The sequence below is a fragment of the Rhipicephalus sanguineus genome, chromosome 8 (assembly GCF_013339695.2).
Source record: "Rhipicephalus sanguineus isolate Rsan-2018 chromosome 8, BIME_Rsan_1.4, whole genome shotgun sequence".
Lineage (NCBI taxonomy): Eukaryota > Metazoa > Arthropoda > Arachnida > Ixodida > Ixodidae > Rhipicephalus > Rhipicephalus sanguineus.
Genome location: NC_051183.1, coordinates 75,253,499 through 75,274,224, shown reverse-complemented (window position 1 = coordinate 75,274,224; position 20,726 = coordinate 75,253,499). Strand labels below are relative to the sequence as shown.

Below are 20,726 nucleotides of genomic sequence, written 5' to 3'. Positions count from 1 at the left end.
CGCCAACGCGCGGTAAATATGTTCGGTGTGCTTTCGGCACAATATCAGCACGCAGCTTTCTGAGCACAGTTAAATTCCATTAGAGCAGCTCAATTACTCTGAATAAACGAGACGCCGAATCACCACCAAAGAAACCATTGAGGCAGAAGAAATCAGAATAAGACACGCCCTTTTTGTTTCCTCTGTCTCTTTCTTCTGGCGGTCATTCGGCGTCTAGTTAATTGAGAGTAATTGTTCTAAATAGCCCAGCAATGAGTTCGGCTCAATTACACTGAGATCGTGAATATTCACGGTTGGTGTCAGCCCGTTTTCATTTTTATATTTTGCGCACTTTCCAGCAGTCACTTCGGCTACAAGAACTGCTTTTTGCAGCATCTCTCAAAGGCATATATGAAGCAAGCATCTATTAAAAGCTTTGAAGTGTCGTCCATCAAGGCTTACGACAATTCCTACGCTTGATAATGATAGACGCGCAACGAAAGCCACATCAGTGCCCATTAGCCGGGTGCCGCCGACGAGTCCAGCAGTTCTAGCGGCCCGTTCTAGCGCGCGGCGCCGCGCGCCTTCAGTACCGAGCGACTGCAGCGCCGCCGCTACTGTCGACGCGGAAGGCATCAGGCGGCGAGGCGCGTTCACGCCACTCGACAATTCTAGTACACTCTAACTGAGGAGCACAGCAGACGCTCGCTGTAGCGGCCGAAGTTAGCGGTGCCCTCGGCTGCGTCACTTCCGCCGCCTTCCCAATACTGACGTCACAGACGCAATGTTGCCACAGGAGGGCGTTTGCAGACAATCTTTAAAATTCATTTGCAAACAATCTGCGCATGTCTCAAGCCTGTAATTTGGCATAAAGGACGGAAACGTGCAAAGGAACGTACCCAGCGAATTTCACTGCGCTCCATCGAACTGGAAAAATCGCCGGAGTTGGCCTTTAAAGGGGCCCTGCAACACTTTTTGAGCAGGGTCAAAAAGCGCTGCCAGTCGGTAGTGGATGGATGGATGGATGCTATATGAGCGTCCCCTTTGTAACGGGGCGGTGACATGTCTGCCACCAGGCTCGAAGAAAAAAAAAAAAAAAGCTTCGTTGTTTTATGCTGGCCTAATACCTATTTACATTGATTAAATCTATGTTATTATACCAAAAAACTATAAATTCACGGTCTATCTCTCTACCTCTTAAGGCAGAATGACCCTATTTTTCCCCCCCATTATTTATTTTTGTTCTTTATCTCTACTTTTCTGCCACCAATACTCTAACCGTCTCTTACTTATTTCTATCGCGGACGTGTTCAGCTTTCCATTGTTGTCCCTAAAACCCAAGGCTTCATGTAGACTCGTGCCCACACGTATACCTGGGTGAATATCGCCACATTCAATCAGTACATGTTCCATCGTTTCCTTAGTTCCTCCGCAGCATGTACATTGTTCTTCTTCGTTACTGAATCTCGCTTTATAACTACGCGTTCTAAGGCAGCCCGACCTTGCTTCAAACAGTAAAGCGCTTCCCCTTGAATTATCATAAAACCTTTCCCTCCTTATTTCTTTTTTTCCCTTTCGGTAGTTACTCAGAGCCGGCTTCTTTTCCATCGCTGCCATCCAATTCGCAACTTTCACGGCCTATAGGTGGCGCGACTGTACATCCAACATGGCGGTCGTTGAGATTATTGGCCCGCTGCAGACGATTTAGGAACGTACATGTTTGGCGAAGAGTTCAGTTCTTTGCGCTTCGGCTGCACTCCGATTTATGTTTTAGTGAAAGCAGAGTTGCGGTGACATAAGTAAACGAATGTCGGGTACGTGATGGAACCTCATTAGGAAGATAAATATGCACACAATTGTAAATAAAGCAAACACACTAGTCGCGTTGCTTGCGGCGCTTAATCGCGCGTTGCAACCCCCCCCCCCCCCCACATGAAAAAGTTTTTACTTCCAGCTGGATTATGGAACCGGAAATTTTGCCCAGCTGGACCTTTTTCTAGCTGGGAAAGGAGCTGGTAAAAAATCCAGCTGGATTACATTTCCAGTTCCATAATCTAGCTGGAAAGCAGAAAGGCTGCAGCTGGGAAAAAATCTAGCTGGAAAAATTTCCAGTTCCATAATCTAGCTGGAAATGGAAATATTTCCAGCAAATATTTCCCAGCAGGAAATGGCAAAATTTCCAGTTGCAATTCTTCATTCCCAGCTAGAAATGGAAGAATTTCCAGATTTCACCTCGCTGCTACATCCCATGCGTCTTAGCATGGTTCCTACAGGACCTGTTCGTCCAGTGAACTGCACACAGTCAAAGAACATGGTGGTGAAATTTAACAGCATTTATTTAAACGCTTGTAGCAAGTGTTGGAACATATCTCGAGATGTGGAATGAGTCCTTGTACACCACCTGAAAAGAATATTTATACATAGTGAGGGAACATCAAAACCACAATGACCCATAAAACGCAATTCTAGCAAAAGTATAGTTTTACCAAATCACATGAACAGCATCAATACCGCTTTCAAAAACAGTACCACAATACAAAGTCAATGCAGTGCAAAGCAAAGGTGAGCAAGATCTGATGAGCACTGCGGTTTATACTGTAGGTGCTATGTAACGATTATTTATATCGACCTTCAACTACTCCGAATAGACGTCCATTGAATTCACTCGAACATATGTAATTATTGGCGTTTGTTGCATAGACGCATGCGCACCATTAGGTACAAGCAGTGCACGGCACAGGGCCATTGGAGACAAAGGCTGCTTACGCAAACCGGCCTGTAGTGTACTTCGCGCATATATAAACATTACACACAGCCAGGTACATGACACTGTGATAACGAAGCCCACAAACATTCGGGACAAATGTTCACTTACACTTGAAATATATAAGTGCAACTTACCTCCAAATGGAACAATCAGAGCTGAGAAAATCGCTGTCCCTTGATCAACGCTGGTGTATCCAAGACATCGCACACAGTACGGCAATAAAAACCGCTCGAACATGCTGGTCATCACTCGTAACACTTTCCAGAGATAAACCTGACCAAAAATAACCATTTAATGTAACTGTCACACAGATATTCATCAAGGAAACACCCTAGACTAGCGAACACCGAGCACACACACGTACAGATATCACCACGACTGGCCGCCATGTGCTGTTCGAAACTGTGGCGGACTGCGGCGACAGAATAATTTATGCGGTCTATTGGACCGTTGTCTTTAACGGTATTAACCTTAAAAAAGGAATACAATTTTTGTATACCGTATTTATAATACAGAGTAGGTTATTATTTAGCATTAACGTCATAAGTCACCGAGAAATGATACGAGAATAGAGCTACTGAGATGCCAACAAACATCGCGGCAGCAGGCTAGTGAAACAAACCCACGTGACCGGATGGATGGATGGATGCTATGAGCGTCCCCTTTGTAACGGGGCGGTGACATGTCTGCCACCAGGCTCGAAGAAAAAAAAAAAGCTTCCTTGTTTTATGTTGGCCTAATACCTTATTTACATTGATTAAATCTATGTTATTATACCAAAAAAATATAAATTCACGGTCTATCTCTCTGCCTCTAAAGGCAGAATGACCCTATTTTCCCCCCATTATTTATTTTTGTTCTTTATCTCTACTTTTCTGCCACCAATACTCTAACCGTCTCTTACTTATTTCTATCGCGGACGTGTTCAGCTTTCCATTGTTGTCCCTAAAACCCAAGGCTTCATGTAGACTCGTGCCCACACGTATACCTGGGTGAACATCGCTACATTCAATCAGTACATGTTCCATCGTTTCCTTAGATGCTCCGCAGCATGTACATTGTTCTTCTTCGTTACTGAATCTCGCTTTATAACTACGCGTTCTAAGGCAGCCCGACCTTGCTTCAAACAGTAAAGCGCTTCCCCTTGAATTATCATAAAACCTTTCCCTCCTTATTTCGTTTTTCCCCTTTCGGTAGTTACTCAGAGCCGGCTTCTTTTCCATCGCTGCCATCCAATAAGTCCTCTCCGCCTCTCTGACCTTCCGCTTAATGCTCCTTGTTGCCATATCGCCCGCACTGCTAGCCGTATATTTACTGGTGAGCCTCCTAGTTATTTTTCTCCACTGCGTGTCAACGCTTTTTCTATACAAATACCTGAAAACCGGTATGGCAAATTGAGGCGCCATCTATTGACTGGGATCAGAATTAAAATCTGCGTTCCGTCTCTGTCCTCCCAACTCTCTTCAACCCCCTCTCTGGCGGGATCAACACCCTTTCCTGCGGGATGCGCGCTTTCCGCCGCCTTGCTGGCGCCGCCGACTTTGAAATCCGTTAGAAAGTTTCGTGTCTGAATTGGTAAGGCATGTGTTAGCCGTCGTCGCTCGTCCGTTTCATGGTGCTCGCTCGCTGTGGTAGCTTGTGCGACGCGATGTTTTACGACTCGGCTGTTCGTGCATAGTGCTTGTTGCTCGAATACTTCCAGAACAAGTCCCGGAATATATGTGCCGGCCCCCGAAAGAACGACAGGTGAGCGTGCTTTTGAGTCGCGGTTTTCATTGTGTCAATTTGAAATTCACGTCCATACCGAGTAGCTGTCACTGCAGCGGGGCTTCAGTTAATGTTTTCAAAAACGACTGATTTGAAAAGGGCAAGATGCTGCGTTTAAATCGTTATACGAACAAGCAGCGGGACATGAAGCCCATGCGACGTAATTATAGTTTCAGGTTTAACACTCTCACAGAACCGCGTGTTTGAGTGTGTGCTTTGCATTTGTCTCCGGTTAATTACTCGCCATCGCCTATAACCACGTTTGTGAGACATTAGATAGATGTATGAAAACTTGTGCTGCTCTGAGACGAACAAACGAGTTCACTTTTGCACGAGTCGACGGCGCTCTTTATCTGATTGAAACTTGCCCTTTTCTTCAGGTTGTATTTCGGAACGCAACACAGCTGATCGGTGCGCCCAGAGAAAAGCTGAAGAATTACAGAATCGGCGCACTTCAAGAAGAAATGCCATGAATCATCCGATATCAGCCGTTCATTTTCTCCGCGTTTATCATCACTAGTTATATGAAAATCAACGTTTTTGGAAATGTAGTCAATAAAGTGCGGCCAATATTAGTTGTGTTATATGTGGAGTTCATTTTGACATCGTTAAAATGATCTTTACATTATTCTGTTTTTAGGTATTTGAACTGCTTTCATTGTTTTTGCATTCCAGGAATGTTCAATTTTGTTACGATAATTTTGTGCAATATCGTGCGCATATGTCAGAAGCTGTTCTGCACTTTTGTCAGTATAAAAATTGTGTTTTTGAATATGTGCCCTAGTGTTATGTTCTGTTTTTTATTCCACTGTTCTTTAAGGGGTACTGACACGAAATTTTCAGTTGTCGTTTTTTTGCGTCAAATGAAAGGCCAAGCCCCCAAGAGCTTAGAAAAGGTAGCGCTAAACGCGAGTGCACCCTGAAAAAGTAATTACAGTGTGTTTTTAAAAGCTAGTTTCGGTTCCCTACTGTACCCTGACGTCACAACGCGGCACGAGCTTCTCGTCACGTGCTTGCACAAATATAGTGACGTTTCCACGGCCGCTCCGCACCGTGGCTCCGTGGGTGACGCACAAGCAGCCATTTTGAATGTTTTGGTGACGCACAAGCGGCCATCTTGGAAGTTTTGGTGCCTGACGTCATCACAACTAGCCAGACTGCTGCGTGAAGTCACCAGAATTAGTACTGTAGCCTGACGTCAAGCTAGTGTCGATGTCGGTAGGTGCGCCGCGGGAAAATTGACTTTAATATACAAATAAAATATCGTATCAGCATTTGCTGAGCTTCACACTTGCTCAGAGCCGTCTCTGTATACAGGACATTTACGTGGCACAGTAAACTCGCCTTCGAAAAAAGTGTCAGTACCCCTTTAAGTTCTTAACTTGCCGAGAACTTTCGTGTTGTTTAGTCATCATGAACACGTGTATGTTAATCTCCTGTTGATAACTTCTGTTAATCACCTGAGCCTGTATGGCACCACATTTGATGAAAATGTTGATTTTCGGAAACGAAGACAATAAAACGAGACCAAAGATATTTTGTGTTGTGAGTGCAATTCATTCTTTTGCGTTCTGGCACATGCTGCACGACTGCAGTGTCTGCAGAATGCCTGATTGCAAATTGCGCACATTCAAACGCGCAACGAACGCGCGGCGCAGTACGCGCAGCGGATGCAAAAAAAAAAAAGAAAGAAAGAAAGCGCCCGGCGCGCTGCACGGCGCAGCACGCGGACGAGGGGGTCATAAAAGAAAGGGAGAAGGAGCCCGCACACGCAAACAAAACAAAAAGAAAAAAACAGGCGCGCGCGAGGGAGCTAGGAGAGGAGGCGCGGCTGGTGTTAGTGTTGCCATGACGCGCTTTCACAATCCCGACCATCTCCAGCCGGCGACTGCAACGCCGCGGCGCGTCACGGCACGAACTATTATGAGCAGCGCAGAGCTAGGGGCTTTTTTGACGACCGCGCGTGGCCTGGGCACTAAAATGCGCGAACGTCCCTAGCCATTTTAGTCCCTAGCAGTGACTGGAGCGGGGAACGGTTGTAAACGCCATGGTTGCGCTGTGTGTGTTGTGCGCCAGTTTGTATTTTTGTAATATTGGCGCCTCCTGCGAATGTGATGATGCGTGAGTGTTGGCTGTTTCGTGCAAGTGGTAGTGTTGAATGCGCACTGACGACAGGTACTTGCTGCTGTGTGGTCGCTTTTAAGTGCGATCGGGACTGATTGCAGTATGGTTGCAATTTGAGTGGCGGTATTAGTTACGGATTACTTTGGACCGTGCAGCAGGGACAGGTGTCACACGAGCACTTTTGGATCGCTGACGGCGTGAGAGCGCTCGGGTACAGCAGTGTTGTGTGTGTACGCCGGTGAGCTTTGCACTAGGAGTGGAAGCTTACGCCGTTCATGAAATAGCAAAACGTGAGGGTATCCTGCGCTCATGGTTGCATGTGCGCACCGTACTTCTTCAGCACATCTTGTTTGCATACTCTGACAGTACATCTTGTCGGGTGTGAAATTTCAGCTAAGGCTTCTTGCGTTGTCGCAGTTAACCATTGCAGTTTTTTTTTTCTCAAAGGTTGCATTAGTAAAAGGACCGAGGCAGTTCCGCGGCCTTGGCACTTCTATCTTCTTGCTCTGAAATATTGCAACTTTGACCAGCAACATTAATGCTTGCCTAAAAGCCCCAAATTATTGCGGCGCCGTACTAGTACTTCGTTTACGGTGCTTCAAGGCAAGTTATTTACAAATAGATAATTTTATTGAAATGTGCTGGTGTTCTCTTTTACCGTGTGCTGGAGCCTTCCGTAGTGGTTATAACTCATCTAAGTGCAATATTTGCAATATTTAGCATCGATGTTCTACTTCGTTACACATACACCCAGACTAACCATATCTATCCATTTTTGTGTGTCTGGGCGTTCCGTTGGTTTAACCACTGTGGAGCATGTTGGTTTAACCACTGTGGAGGTCTGAATAAGGAGGTGCCATTGCAGCATCTAGTGCAGGATGCAATACAAACACTGAGCAAGACTGTGGCAATCGTGTTATTTTAGTCTGCCTTTGTGTTGTGTCCTGTGCTAGATTCTGAAGCATTAATAGGTCATGCTCCCAAATGCAATGTTTGTGAACTGTTGCTGAAGACAGAATGACCCGCACTAGGATTGACCAGTCCAACAGTTTTGCATTTCTTACTTGTTGATAATGGGATACAATGCCAATGGTCACATTTGCACATTTTTCTCCAGGGTCTTTCAGGGCTATTGGATGAGAGATTAGCTGCTTTTTAAGCACTCATCTCGCAGACGCACAGGAAAGTGCATGTCAGGTGGCCATGTAATATAATACACAGGAAAAGCTTTTGGGAATGCCATAGTGCACCATATTTCATCTAATGTCACTTCCTGTATCAAATATGTTTGTTTGCAACAGCCATTATTCAGACTGACTGCATTTTCTTTATCAAGTAGCCATATTCTGAGATGTGTACTTCAGTATGCCAGCTATACTGCACTGAATTTGCTTTCAGACGGCGAGAAAATCATTTCCTAGGTGGCTTAATTGTCATATTTCACTGGACTCCCCCTTTTTCCCTAACCATTAAATAAGCTAAGCCATGACAGTTTTGTATTGTGGCACTGTCTGGTGCTGTATGCGGGCGTATTGTTGATGCACTTTTATATCGCAACTGCATGACTCATGCTCAAGTGACAGGGTAAATTTGTATGTAGTGGGTGAGGTGCCAAATTTCAATGAATGCTGCGTTCTGGTGCGGTAATAATTCGCTCTGTGAGACTTGATAACTTTCCACAAGGCATGTGGCAAAATGGTCTGCAATGCACTTACTTTGCGGGCAACTGAACTTGTCCATTTATTGATATACTAGTTGTAGGAACACTGACTCGATGCATAGACATGTAACCATTGAAACACACAATGGTGTCCAAGTGTGCGCAAACATTCACCTCTCAATGCTAGTACTGAACACAGGCTTGAATAAATGGCACACAGTGCAGCAGCTCCTGGATGTACATACAGGTATACACAGAAAGCATATTTATTTACCAAAGTAATTCATAAAGCAAGAGTGCATATAGGACTGCTATTATGTTTGTATAACTTTATCTGCCTCCAAGAGATCCTTGTGACAATGGACAACATTCTGTTAGAATCACTATACTAACACATGGTTTAAAATTTCAGGCACACTGCATTTAGGTAAAAAAAATCAAACAAATCTTATTTATCTATCGCTCGTTCAACACAATTGTTTCTTTACAACACCTGTCATACAGAGTGGTGCTACATGGAAACTGTACATGCAATTACGTAGTGGGTGGCAACTGCATAGCAACTCTCTCAGATGAGTTGGTGCTCTGTACTCGTGCAGCAACTACGAACTTCACCTACCCCTGTACAGTAGGTGAAGTTTCATCTGTTTTTAGCTCACAAGTACTTGGGTTGCATTTTACCCATGGACTTAGAGAACGTTCGGTTTTACGGTTTTTAGACCTTAAGATATTCTGCAAAGGACATGCTTGCTGGGGCTACTACCCGAGGGCTAAGAAAGGATTGCTTCCCTTTGATTCAGCATATTTTAAGACAAATAAGAGAGCTACAGCTTTGATGTGCCTGGAACCTGCTCTAAAAAAATCGTGCCTACATCAAATGGTGCCCAATTTTGAGAACTACATATGCAGTCTTTCGGCTGCAGGGTTCCCCAACTCAGTCTTGACTGCTCTTCCTGAAACCCTCCGCTAAAAATTGAAACGTGGAACAGGATGCGCAACTGCGAAGGATCACCGGAAGACCCTTAGGCCAGAGGTCGTACAATACGTTCATATAGTTTCCCACTATCTTAAGAAGATGGGAAGTAGGCACGGTGTCACAATTTGTCTACTCCCAATAAGGTGGGAAAGCTGTGGCCATGCATTTGCAACACCAGTAAATGTGGATGCTGGAAGAACCACAAAACGCTGTTGGTCAAGTGTTCCACAGGAGTGGCGTATTGCATTCCCATGTCACGTGGGATGTTCTACGTTAGCGGAACTGGGCGCTTTGTCAATCACCATTTGGGGGAACACGCGTAAAAATTGCAGAAGGTACATTACAAGTACGCACATTTAGTTGCTCGTGTCAGCAAAATGTGTGGCCCGGTTTAAAGGGACGACGGTTTGCGATAGGAGTGAAGGCAGCACTGCACGTATCAGTTTAGAAGCCTATCATATTAAGACATTTGATAAGTGCACTAGCACCATCTCTTGCCCTCTTTAATGCTGAGTTTCATCTTCTGGATGCGGCTGTTACATCTTGGATCTCAAAGGAAAATAAAAATGTTTTTGTGTGTTAAACCTTGTTTTGCATGCCTCTTTTTTTCCCCATGCTGCACTCTGGCATATATAAGGTGTGTCATTCTGCCATCAAAGGGGCCCTGCGACACAAATCAAGCGTGTAGTTTTCATTGCTTCTTCTCGAACTAAAATGCACTGATTTCGATCATTCTTTTTGCATTCACCTCAGTATTCAGCATTACACGCACTACAGCGCTGCAGTTTGCAGATGAAAAGGCGTTCCAGGGCCCCTTTAATCCAGTTGTAGGTCAGCACTAGTGTGTCCGTGTCGTCTCTAGTGCAGTGATTCCCAGCCATGGATGATCTGGGAACCCTTTGCAGTGAGAGACAAAGGGTCAGAGCAATAAATTAACACAACATGCAGCTGAAGCAGGTGGCTTTTATTTCTCCCTGGAAAAGCATGGTCAGAGTAATGTGCCACGCCGATTCGATGTCAACAGCTTGTTAACAAGCTGTGCTGTCTGCAGCCACCTTCAACCTCTTTTTTAACAATGTTTGTTCTTTAAATATTGAAAGCTAGAGAAAGTGTGCTCGCGCACATATGCCGAAGACAACTGCAACAGAAGCTTTGAAGCCATCTGACAGAGAAGTGGAATTATAGGTTAGCTTTGCCTCAGTTCAGAAGTTTTACGCGGCGAAGCATACCACAAATCAAAAAAGTTTTTTTTTTTTTGATGAGTGTCGCGGACCCGTTGGGGTCCGTGGACACCCAGTTCAGAACCACTGCCCTAGTGGGTGTGTTCGCGCGGTTACTCGTCCACAATGAACCAACCTGCCCAAAAGGAAGTATTGACGATGTCTCGTTCTGTCTTGGCAATCTGAACATCGCGCGCGTTCTTGCTGTTAAATGGGAAAGAGAAAACGATGAAAACAAGAATCTACACGGTGATCAAGGCACAGACCAGTTTGCTTTTAATGACGGGAGTTCAACAAAACAGCGCACAATGCATTCGCACTGGCTTTCCAGGCGAAATTAACCGACCAAGCACAAATGATTGGTAGCAGCGACGCAATAACCCGTCTGCGGCTACAGACTGTTGCCACACTACAGCCTGCTGAACGGCAAGGAAACGATTGCGGATCGTGTTTGCCGCAGAACACTCTAACATAATTTACTTACATAATTGGCATGTATGTACAGTACGCACTCGTCCGTAAACAACTGGAAGCTGCCGACGCAGTCGCTTGCCGTTTGCAGTCGTTTACACGTTGCGAAAAGAACCCTGAATACAGGGCATAACGACACCGGCTGGTTATCTCATAGCAATGAGAGTTCACAAAACAAGAAGCGCACATCGCGTTCATACCGGCTTTGCCATCGAAATGACCGCACGCTCGTGTGCATGGCAGATGGACGCGTAACAAATGGCAAACACCTCCTCACACGCAACAACATCGAATGATGACGGGCCCGACAGCGACCGAGCTCTTTTCGCCGACGTTCGTATGTTCCACGGAGAAAGGAATGTTGATATCCGAGGCTTTCTCTTCCACACAACACGGGACAACACCTACCGCGTGCTTTCGGTTTTCGCCCTGACTTGTCTCGCCTTCAAAGTTCAAACGGGCTTCAAATGGAAAAACAAAAACAGTAAAAAAGCTGCCGTGACGTGTATAGTGACGTCAACGCAAAAGCCACGTGACCAGGTGAGAGACTTTGCAAAAAGACTCTCCCGCTCTCCCGCGCCATGGAGGCACTGGAGGAGCGGCACTCTAGGGACTAAAACGGCTAGGAACGTTCGTGCATTTTGGTGCCTAGGCCGCGCGCGGTCGTCAGAAAAAGCACCTAGCTTCGCGCGCTCGTAATAGTTCACGCCGTGACCGCGCCGCGGCGCTGCAGTCGCCGGCTGGAGTTGGTCGGGATTGTAAAAGCGCGCGCGTTTCCACACCCTAAAGAGGGCAACAGCGGAACTTCCGGTCACCGTCACATGAGGAGATTCACTTGAGCGGAGAAGAAACGTCACGTCTTACGTCACTGGTAGATCGGCGCGTAGCTGCCGACTCTGGTTGTGGTAGTAGTGATGGTGGCAATACAGTGAGAGCCACTAAACGGCACGGAATAAGTTGCTGACCCCTCCGCCCCTCCCCACTGCGATGTGACACTGGCCAACCACTGACGCTAGCAAAGTTGTCGTACTTATAAAACGCCGCAGGCAGAAGAACCTTTCCGTTTCATTGAGATTTTAAGGCGGTGGCATCACGACAGTATGAATTATAGCTCGGAAAATGTTTTTGTTTATCTTATGGTGGCCAAAAATCTGCTTCACTGAGTCCCGGTTTACTTCCTGTCGAATACTTCGCATTAACAGTTCGTGGTTTTTCTTAAATAAACTTTATTATTTTCAGGCTTCGAATGTTGTATGGCTCTACTGCAAAGGTTGGTACAGGTCCGCGATTGTAGCCCTGAAACAAACATTATGGATTCTTCATTGGCGAAGTAACTAGACGAGGGGCCAAGTTTAATACCAAATTGGTTGCTTCAATTAATTTCGTGTTGCTGTTTTGCTGCTTCTTATTTATTACAAATTTGTTTCATTTTCTTTTATAATTTACTTCAGTGCTACGTGTTATTTCTGGTTCGCTCATATTTGTAAATGAGTTTTTTTCGGTTTTACTAGTGGGTCTTGCTATCGCAAACGGACAACTTGCACACGCTGGAGCAAGGAAGTACCAACGCGAACAGACACCCACGAGAGGAATGAGACGTACACTCTAAGAACTGTGACTCTTCTTTTATACAGGTGAGAGTCACATGCATATGTAGCACTATCTTTAGGGAGGCACGTTGACTCTCATTAGGACGCTCAATGTGACGAAAAGAGAGTCAATTTGACTCTCCAAATACAGTGAAAAAATCCGTAAACAGGAGGGTGGGTGCTCGAGCCGACGTTTCGACAAGTAGACTTGTCTTCTTCAAGGCTGGAACTGTTTCAGCCTTGAAGAACTCAAGTCCACTTGACAAAACGTGGGCTAGAGCGCCCACCCTCCTGTTTACGGATTTTTTTTTATCGCAACCTTGCATCTTCCCCTTCCTTCCGTTTTTGAAACTCTAAAGAGTGTGCCACACATGTGACTCTCACATGTATAAGAAAGAGTCAATGGACACCTTTTTTTCTTAGAGTGCACGCAGAAGCGCTGACTGACAACTGGATTTATTGGCAAAATAACACACCTAGAATGACGCATGGGAAATAAAGATGAACAAGTTAACAAAGTTTCAAGCCCGGCAGCAACGCAAAGCGCGTTGGTACTTCCTTGCTTCATAATGAACCAGCGCACCCAAAAAGAAGTGTTGATGTTGCACAGGCTTTTACAGCACTTTTTTAACAGTGTTAAGCTGTTGTAGCTCGCCGTAGTTTGTGCGGTGTCACCAGAAAAGTTTTCAAGTGGGTATGCGCCACAGGGATTGGGCAAGCCCCTCTACCGAGTACAGCAGGTGCGAGTGCCAAACGAAACCGAACACGTAAAAGAGAGAGAGAGAGAGATAGAAAGAAAGAGGCAGAGAAAAATAGAAAGAAATAAAGAGAATAAAGGCATAAAAAGATAAAAAGACAGGAAAACCTAGACAGAGAGAGAAAGAGATAGAATGAAACAGACACGAAAAAGAGAAAAAACAGAGAGCAAGATGTAAACAGAAAGAAAGAGAGAAACAAAGAAAGAGAGAGAGACAGAATGGGAAGAAAGGGAAATAAAAATAGAAAGAACGAGAAAGATAAAACTGATAGAGAGAGAAAGAAAGAAACAGATACAAAATAGAGATAACGAAACAGAGAGAAAGAGAAAGAACGAGAAGAAAGAAAGAAGAAATAAAGAGAAACAAAGAAGGCCCCCGATTGCGCTCTTCCTTCAGGCTTGGTACCAGTAGTGCGAGGCTGGCATCATTTTTTCGCGTTTAAAGAGGCTTTCTAACCTTAGGCACTAATGCTTAGGCATATCAGGCACATAAAATAGTGCATGGACGCACCTTGGTGAAGTTCCAGCGTTGCACGAAGTGTCGCGCGATGTCCCGCGCGGCGGCGCCACTGACGGCCGCTCCGATGTCGTGCCACGGCATCCGGGGCGTCACGTTGCGGTCCACGATGTCTGTGACGTCAGAGAAGAGACGAAGAAGAAAAGCGATCATAACGAAATTGAAGTTTGAGCCCGCATTACGGACCGTTCTTGATTTATCCGCAAACTTGTTGTCGCTTGCGGATTCCCTGGTTATGGGGATGACTCGTCGGTTTATGGGGATAAAAACACGGTAGAGCAGTATAGCACAGCTTACAGCATAGCACAGTTAAAATCATTTTAAGGTTTATTTCCATGTACACTTGCAACTGGTGCCGGATATATATAAACCACGTTGTGGTTCCTTATGAATTCGCCTAAGCTGACTCGAAAGCGAAAGCCTTCTTGTTCTGACCCTCCCCCCCCCCCCCCCACTCCGAAAGCTTGCTGAACCTAACGTGCTTTGCGCTGCCTCCAGGATCGGAGGCAATGCAAACTTTCTGCAGCGCACCTAGATTTGCATTTCCTCCGGGATCGGCGCACCTTTGACCAAGCGACGATATCATGCGATGACGTCATCATGTGATGTCATGATGACGTGAATTTTAGCGATCTGTGACATCATCATGTGGCGATCATTTCTTGCATCACTTGTGTTGATGCCACCTACGCCGACGGTCAATTTTCGCGCTTGATGAGGCGTCTAAGGGTTTCGTCTGAATAAAAATTCAACATGGCGAACACTTTTGGTGACCATCCCTACTGTCCTGTCTAGTAACGGTAACGAGATGCTTGAGCGAAGAACCGCCATGCAGGCGAAACGTTAAGTGTTCCAAGTTGACAGCGAAGGAAAGAGAACGACTCACCGACAAAAGGGTTGTCCACTTCGGTGAGGTCCTTGAAGATGAAGTTCGTGTAGTCCTTGCCGAGCCAGTACTTGGCGGATCCTTGGAGACCCAGGTCGTCTTCCAGAGAGCTGGCCCGCAGCTCTGAGCGGGGCACATCGCAGCTGCGGAATTTAAGCGCGAGAAGCGAAGCGTGAGACGCTGTGACCTGCAGCCATTTGTACTATAGCGATATTCTTTGTACATAAAGAACGTGTGCTTGCGTACCCACGCGCAATTTTAAAACGGCAACTGGTAAATGGTACGCGGTGGTAACACAACATTATCATATTTACTAATATAACCTGCACTGTTTGTAGCACTGGCAAATATGCTCTCAAGTGTTGGCTAAGTGGCGGCTAATGTCAGCTACCATTGGCTGAACGATGCACAATTTTGTGTAATGCCGATTGATTGTGACTAAAATATGGCTAAATTATGGTGATTTTGGCTAAATTATGGCCAAGGATGGCACGTACTGACTAAATAATGCTCAATTTCGGATATTGCTAATTGATGGTGGCTAAGTATGGCCAAATTATGGCTCATGTTGCTTAAATAATGGCTAACTGAGTCCTGTATTGGCTAAATGATGCCTAATGTTGGCTAATGCTAAGTGACGCTGAGTAAATATGGCTAAATGATAGGTGAAGCAGGTTCGCATAGGTTAAATGCGTGCACAAGTAGGCGTGAGCACCTCTTGCTGCGAGTAAAACTGAGTTTTAACGTCAGTGAGCGACGGTGAGTGCGAGTAAACTTACTTAGTGCTAATATAAACGCTATGCGGCTTCCTTGCGTTCCCAACATATCCTGAATTTCGACAGAACAGCCAGAAGTATATTCGGCAACAGCAGAATATCAGCAGATATTCTTGAAGAAAGTATTCCTGGATCAATTGGTGTCTCCGCCTTCTGCGCATGCTGTTCCTCGCGCAAAGTTCGAAACATGCACAGTCATCATTTATGTGATGCCATGATGACGTCACAAATGCTGGCGATATGTGACGTCATGATGACGTCGTCACGGGATGATATTTTGCATCACTCGTGTTGCCGCCGCGAACACCGCCGACGGTAAATTTTCGCGTACGATGAGGCACCTAAGGCTTTCACCTGAAAAAAAAAAAAGACAGGCAGTCATGCTCATTCTTGACTTACGGCGTATTGAGCGAGTCCAGGGATCCCCTTCGTGTGTGCCGATGGAAGGCTTGCATACCCTGCAAAATATAGACCGGCGTCAGCAAACGGCCGCTACGCTGGCAGCACGAAAGAGGCAGGACTGGCAGAGGAATTAAAGCCAAGGCGTGCGTTGTGCTGAGTGCAGGGTGGCAACACAAAAAGTCGTGCACGGGCGAGATGCGCTGCTGCTTTAGCGCGACTCACATTCGGGCAAGCAGAAACTGCGCATGCGCTCGGGAAACAGATTATACGTAGCCACTTGGTTACTGCTACGTCACGGCTGGTGGGGAATGGTAATGTAACGCGTTCTAACGTCACAAGTGAGATGCGATGCCTCGAAAACAGACGGCATCGAAGTGAACGTGGACGTTTTGAGCGACAGCGTGGCCTCCAAGATTGTAACAACGTCCCTTTTCTTCACTAGGTCTTGGAGGCTACGCATTAAAAGATGCTCGCGTCACTAAGTGGCCTCCCAGGCTGCCTCTAAAACAGAATGAATGCGTACATCCCGAACAGGACAACGAATCAGCACTGAAGCAAGAACAGAGGGACGACATGGTACTCGAGACATGAAGTAAGCAACAAGCTCAATCAAGACTGCTCACAACAGAGGCCACTTGAAGCATACACGAAGGTCACACAACTGAACATCAGAAGACACAAAGCAAGTTCACAGAAAAGCGCACAAAGAAGGACTCAGGAAGGAAGATGTAATGTGACGAGACAAAATAAGAATGCTTACGCTACCCTTACTAGACAGCAGTTTTCTCCACGAAGTGCGGTATCATTCCTTAACCCTTAAGTGGGACACCAGACGACGGTTGTAAGGCGTATCAGACAGACACTTCGAAGGTCGCAGGTTCGGTCCCTGCCGGAAGCAAGTTATCTTTTCGTCCACTTTACTTTCTTCACATTCATATCCTAATTGTTACAGATAACATCCCCTACACTTTCCTTGGCATTATTGTCCGTTAGTTCTCATTAATGTTGTGTCTGACAAAGGAAAACGAGCCCTTAAATAAAAAGTCATCTCTTTCCTTCATTCATAGCGAGGGTCTCGTTCAGGCAGACTTCATGCCTTCAGGTAGTATGCGAGGGATTATTGGTCAACTGCCAGCTCGCAAAAACATCACGTGCTACGTGACGCTAAAAGACCGAAAACGAGTGTTCCACACTCGCCGCCATGGCTGCAATCGGCGCTGACTAACACTCCTAGGTTTAAATTCACATATATACCGCATAAAGCGGACGAGAGGATGACCGCCGCCGTAGCTCAGTGGTAGAGCATCGGACGCATTATTCGAAGGTCGCAGGTCCGATCCCTGCCGGCGGCAAGTTATCTTTTAGTCCACTTTACTTTCTTCCCCTTTATATCCCAATTATTACAAAATAAACATCCCTTGCACTTTCCTTGGCATTATTGTCTGTTAGTTCTCATTAATATTGTGTCTAACAAAGAAAAACGAGCCCTTAAAAAAAGTCGTTTTCTTTCCGTCATTTAGAAGAATTAGGAATGTGACATCAAATACAGGTCATGTGTACGGCTGGAAAAAAATGCGATGTGCAGTGCCATGCATTGCTGTGCGGCCGAAAAATTTCAAAGGCAGCAGTGCAATTGGGCAGTGCGACTTAAATGCGTTTGGAATATGACTGCTAAGAAATTCCAGACGGTGTGAATGAAAGCCTACTTATAGAAAGTACAGGTATAAAAAAAAACCTTTACACCCAAAATACTTTTTTCCGTCGATATATTCCTTCATCCTTTTTCCTTCATTATTACGGTTTGGACTAATCTAATTACGCTTTTCTTACTGTCAGTTCGTCACAGCTTATTTCTGTAATGTATTTGTTCATTTATTTCGTGGTCGCTGAATGATTTACTGCGTGCTACGTTATTTTATTGATGTGTATTTTTTGTATGCACTCACAAGCAAAATGTATGCCAAAATATATTAATTATATAATACCTGCAAGCGTTTTTAAAGAGACACTAAAGAGAAACAGTGAATCGGTTTAGATTGATAACTTGTACTTCCAGAACTATAATGTCGTTAATTTCACCATCATAGGTGTATTAATACACGAGAAAATGAGGTTCGAAGTTACATTTTTAAATTTCGAGCCATAATCTCCACGCGTGACGTCACGGATTTCAAAGTGTACTTATCGTACTTTGGCGCCATTGACTCAAAATTTCCTCAAACTTCGTATGTAAACTCTATGGCCCCCTCAGAGGACAGTGTACTTCATTCTTACCGTTTAGGAACTAGGTAGGCCCTAGTACGATTCGTCGAAATATGTGACGTCACGGCGAATGGTGCGGAAACTTAAAGATGGCGTCGCCACCAACATTTTCTTTTTGCGCGATTTCTCGCTTACCAAGTGTCTTCTCGCAGCAAGCGTGGTGTTTTTGGTATCGTGAAAGAGCAGTTTACTATTACGAGACAAATCGTTTTGCTCTTTAGTGTCCCTTTACGGGTATAATAAGTGATCATGATTAGGGTTGCCATCTGTCCGGTTTTGTACCAGCCCAGCCGGTTTTTTAGATAGTGGGCCGTTGCCGGTCCGCACCTAGGACCGGTCGCCATTGGCAGTTTTTTTTTTTGTCATAATATCGCACTTTATTTTCTGGGGCGTTTTATAAGCGTCGGTTCAACAACACGTACAGTAAATATTTGTCAATCACCAAAACTCTTACGGTATTAGTCAACCGCTTTTTACGATCGCTTCAAGTGTAGCGACTATTGGAATATAGGGCATATCAATGCGCGCGTGTGTGTATTTTAATATGCTGTAACATTGTAGCATATGCACTGTATACATTTTAAGGTTCGATTATGTGCATTTAATGTCACTGGCCTGGTGGATTCAGACGCATAGAAGAGCTTTTTTATGAATCAGATATGTGCGGTTCCTTTTCAGTGCAGCATATTCAGAGCAATAGCCAAAATCCCACTTACTTATAGTAGAAGCGTCATTGCATTCACGGGAATTTTTATGCCAGCCTTTAGAGTAGTTGGTTAGCTCAGTGCTAGTTTTTGTACACATGTACATTAAGCTTATTTCGCTTAAGGAAAGCAGTGTTACATTAAATGGCACAGCATGCCAAAGACTTAACATCGTCTGAATTGTTCAACATCAATTTCATCTCTCGTTAAACCCCCCCTCCCTTCCGAAGGGCCGGTTTTTTTTCTCGGGGAAAAGTGGTAATCCCTCATCATGATCATAATATGAACGGACGCTTCCTGGAAGGATATACAAAAAAAAAAAAACATTTGGCAGAGCACATGCCTTGTGGGAATCGGTCTAATGCCAAGCAGTCGGCGAGTAATTGTGTGTGCTGCATTTTGTGGCTTTGAGCCAAGAGTCACGAGGTAGATCAACGGGTTTTCGTAAATTGCGTAGTTCTGTGAACATCGTGGGCTTACCAGGCTCGTCGACTACACAGCGCTTAAAGGGTAACTTATAGTCTGACGTAACGTCATTTAGAGCACAGACGTGAGTATTATCGAAACAAAATGCACTTTACTGTGCGGTGATGTGAAAATCATATGTAACTTTCGTTAGCATATTCATCCGGGGTCGAGCAACGCTTGAATATTGCTTGCTGAATCATAGGAATACAAATGTAACGTTTATTAGACTGCTATAAAAGCGGAACCAACACTGGAACCACAATTGAAGTTAACCTGGCACGAGGCCTATATCGTAGGAGTACATATGTGATGCCCATCGCTGTTATAAAATTAGATAGCAGCACTACAACCCCAACTGACGTTGAACCGACGTTACGACTGCATAGGGTCTTTTTCTAAAGCAGTTTCAATACTAGGCGTGGCTCTGTGGTAGAATACCTGACTGCCACGCTGGAATGCTTGGGTTCGATTTCTGCTCAGATCCTGATTTCATTCTCTGCATTCATCTGGTCAACGCTGCCGATGTCGGTTTTAGATGCGAAGTATCTTATGGCGGAGTTCAATCCGGTGGTGGTGGTGGTGTGCGGCGTGACCACCCTTACTGCGCATGCGCATACCCTCTCCGCTCACCCTCTCCACTTCCCCCTCCCCTCCCCCTCTGCACTTCCCCTCTCCCCCCCCCTTTCCACTCTTCCTCTGAAACGCAGGATAGACATGCCGAAATTCTCTCCTTCGCAACGCCGCGATGAGCACCAGCGCATGCGCGTCCCCTCCCCCTCTCTCTCTCCTCCCCTACGCTGCCCTCCTCTCGCAAGCCTGCCGACTGCGTTCCCCGCTCGCCCTGTGAGAATTAACGGCCAGGCTAGAGGGAAGACAAGACGCGCGTAGCGTTCCTCTTCGCGTTCCACAACGCGAGGTCGGTAGCATGCCCAGAGAACGCCAACGGAACGCGATCGTGCAAGTGCTCCGGCTTCGCATCGCCTCATGGTCCCCTTTAGCGGGAAATGGTGTAATTGTTTTTAAGTTACCAATGTCTGTTGTCGCCGTTACTTGGTAGATATAAACTGCCAATCACCTGTGGCGCATACCCGCATACTGCGGCCCGGGACAACGGGTATATGTGTGCCACACATGTGTGGAGGAAAGGCTTTGACGACGTACGCTACACGATTTTTGCGTTACTGACGTCATGACAACACAGTCATGTTCGTCATACCCTCATCCCCTCCCATGCCAATTTTGGTCCACACCAAGTCAAAAAGGCGACCACGAGAGCACGCAGGCGTAGGCGGCTACATACATACATACATACATACATACATACATACATACATACATACATACATACATACATACATACATACATACATACATACATACATACATACATACATACATACA

General features: G+C 45.5%; 1 protein-coding gene, 1 long non-coding RNA gene and 1 other non-coding gene across 3 annotated transcripts in view; 1 reads left to right on the top strand and 2 right to left on the bottom strand.

The window, feature by feature from the left end:
- Positions 1–2,297: 2,297 nt before the first annotated feature.
- Positions 2,298–3,259, bottom strand: LOC125759556 (uncharacterized). Its single transcript, XR_007417154.1, has 2 exons — positions 2,881–3,259; positions 2,298–2,380 (listed from the first exon to the last, which is right to left on the bottom strand). It is a non-coding gene; the product is annotated as an uncharacterized LOC125759556 (long non-coding RNA).
- A 10,532-nt stretch (positions 3,260–13,791) lies between these two features.
- Positions 13,792–20,726, bottom strand: part of LOC119403327 (phospholipase D1) — a 260,367-nt gene continuing 253,432 nt past the window's right edge. The window contains exons 16-18 of the mRNA XM_037670270.2: positions 15,889–15,947; positions 14,714–14,856; positions 13,792–13,940 (exon numbers count right to left, since the gene is read on the bottom strand). Coding sequence (XP_037526198.2) covers positions 13,792–13,940; positions 14,714–14,856; positions 15,889–15,947 — 351 coding nt within the window. The remainder of the gene's footprint in view (positions 13,941–14,713; positions 14,857–15,888; positions 15,948–20,726) is intronic.
- Positions 17,172–17,243, top strand: Trnam-cau (transfer RNA methionine (anticodon CAU)). Its single transcript has one exon. It is a non-coding gene; the product is annotated as a tRNA-Met (tRNA).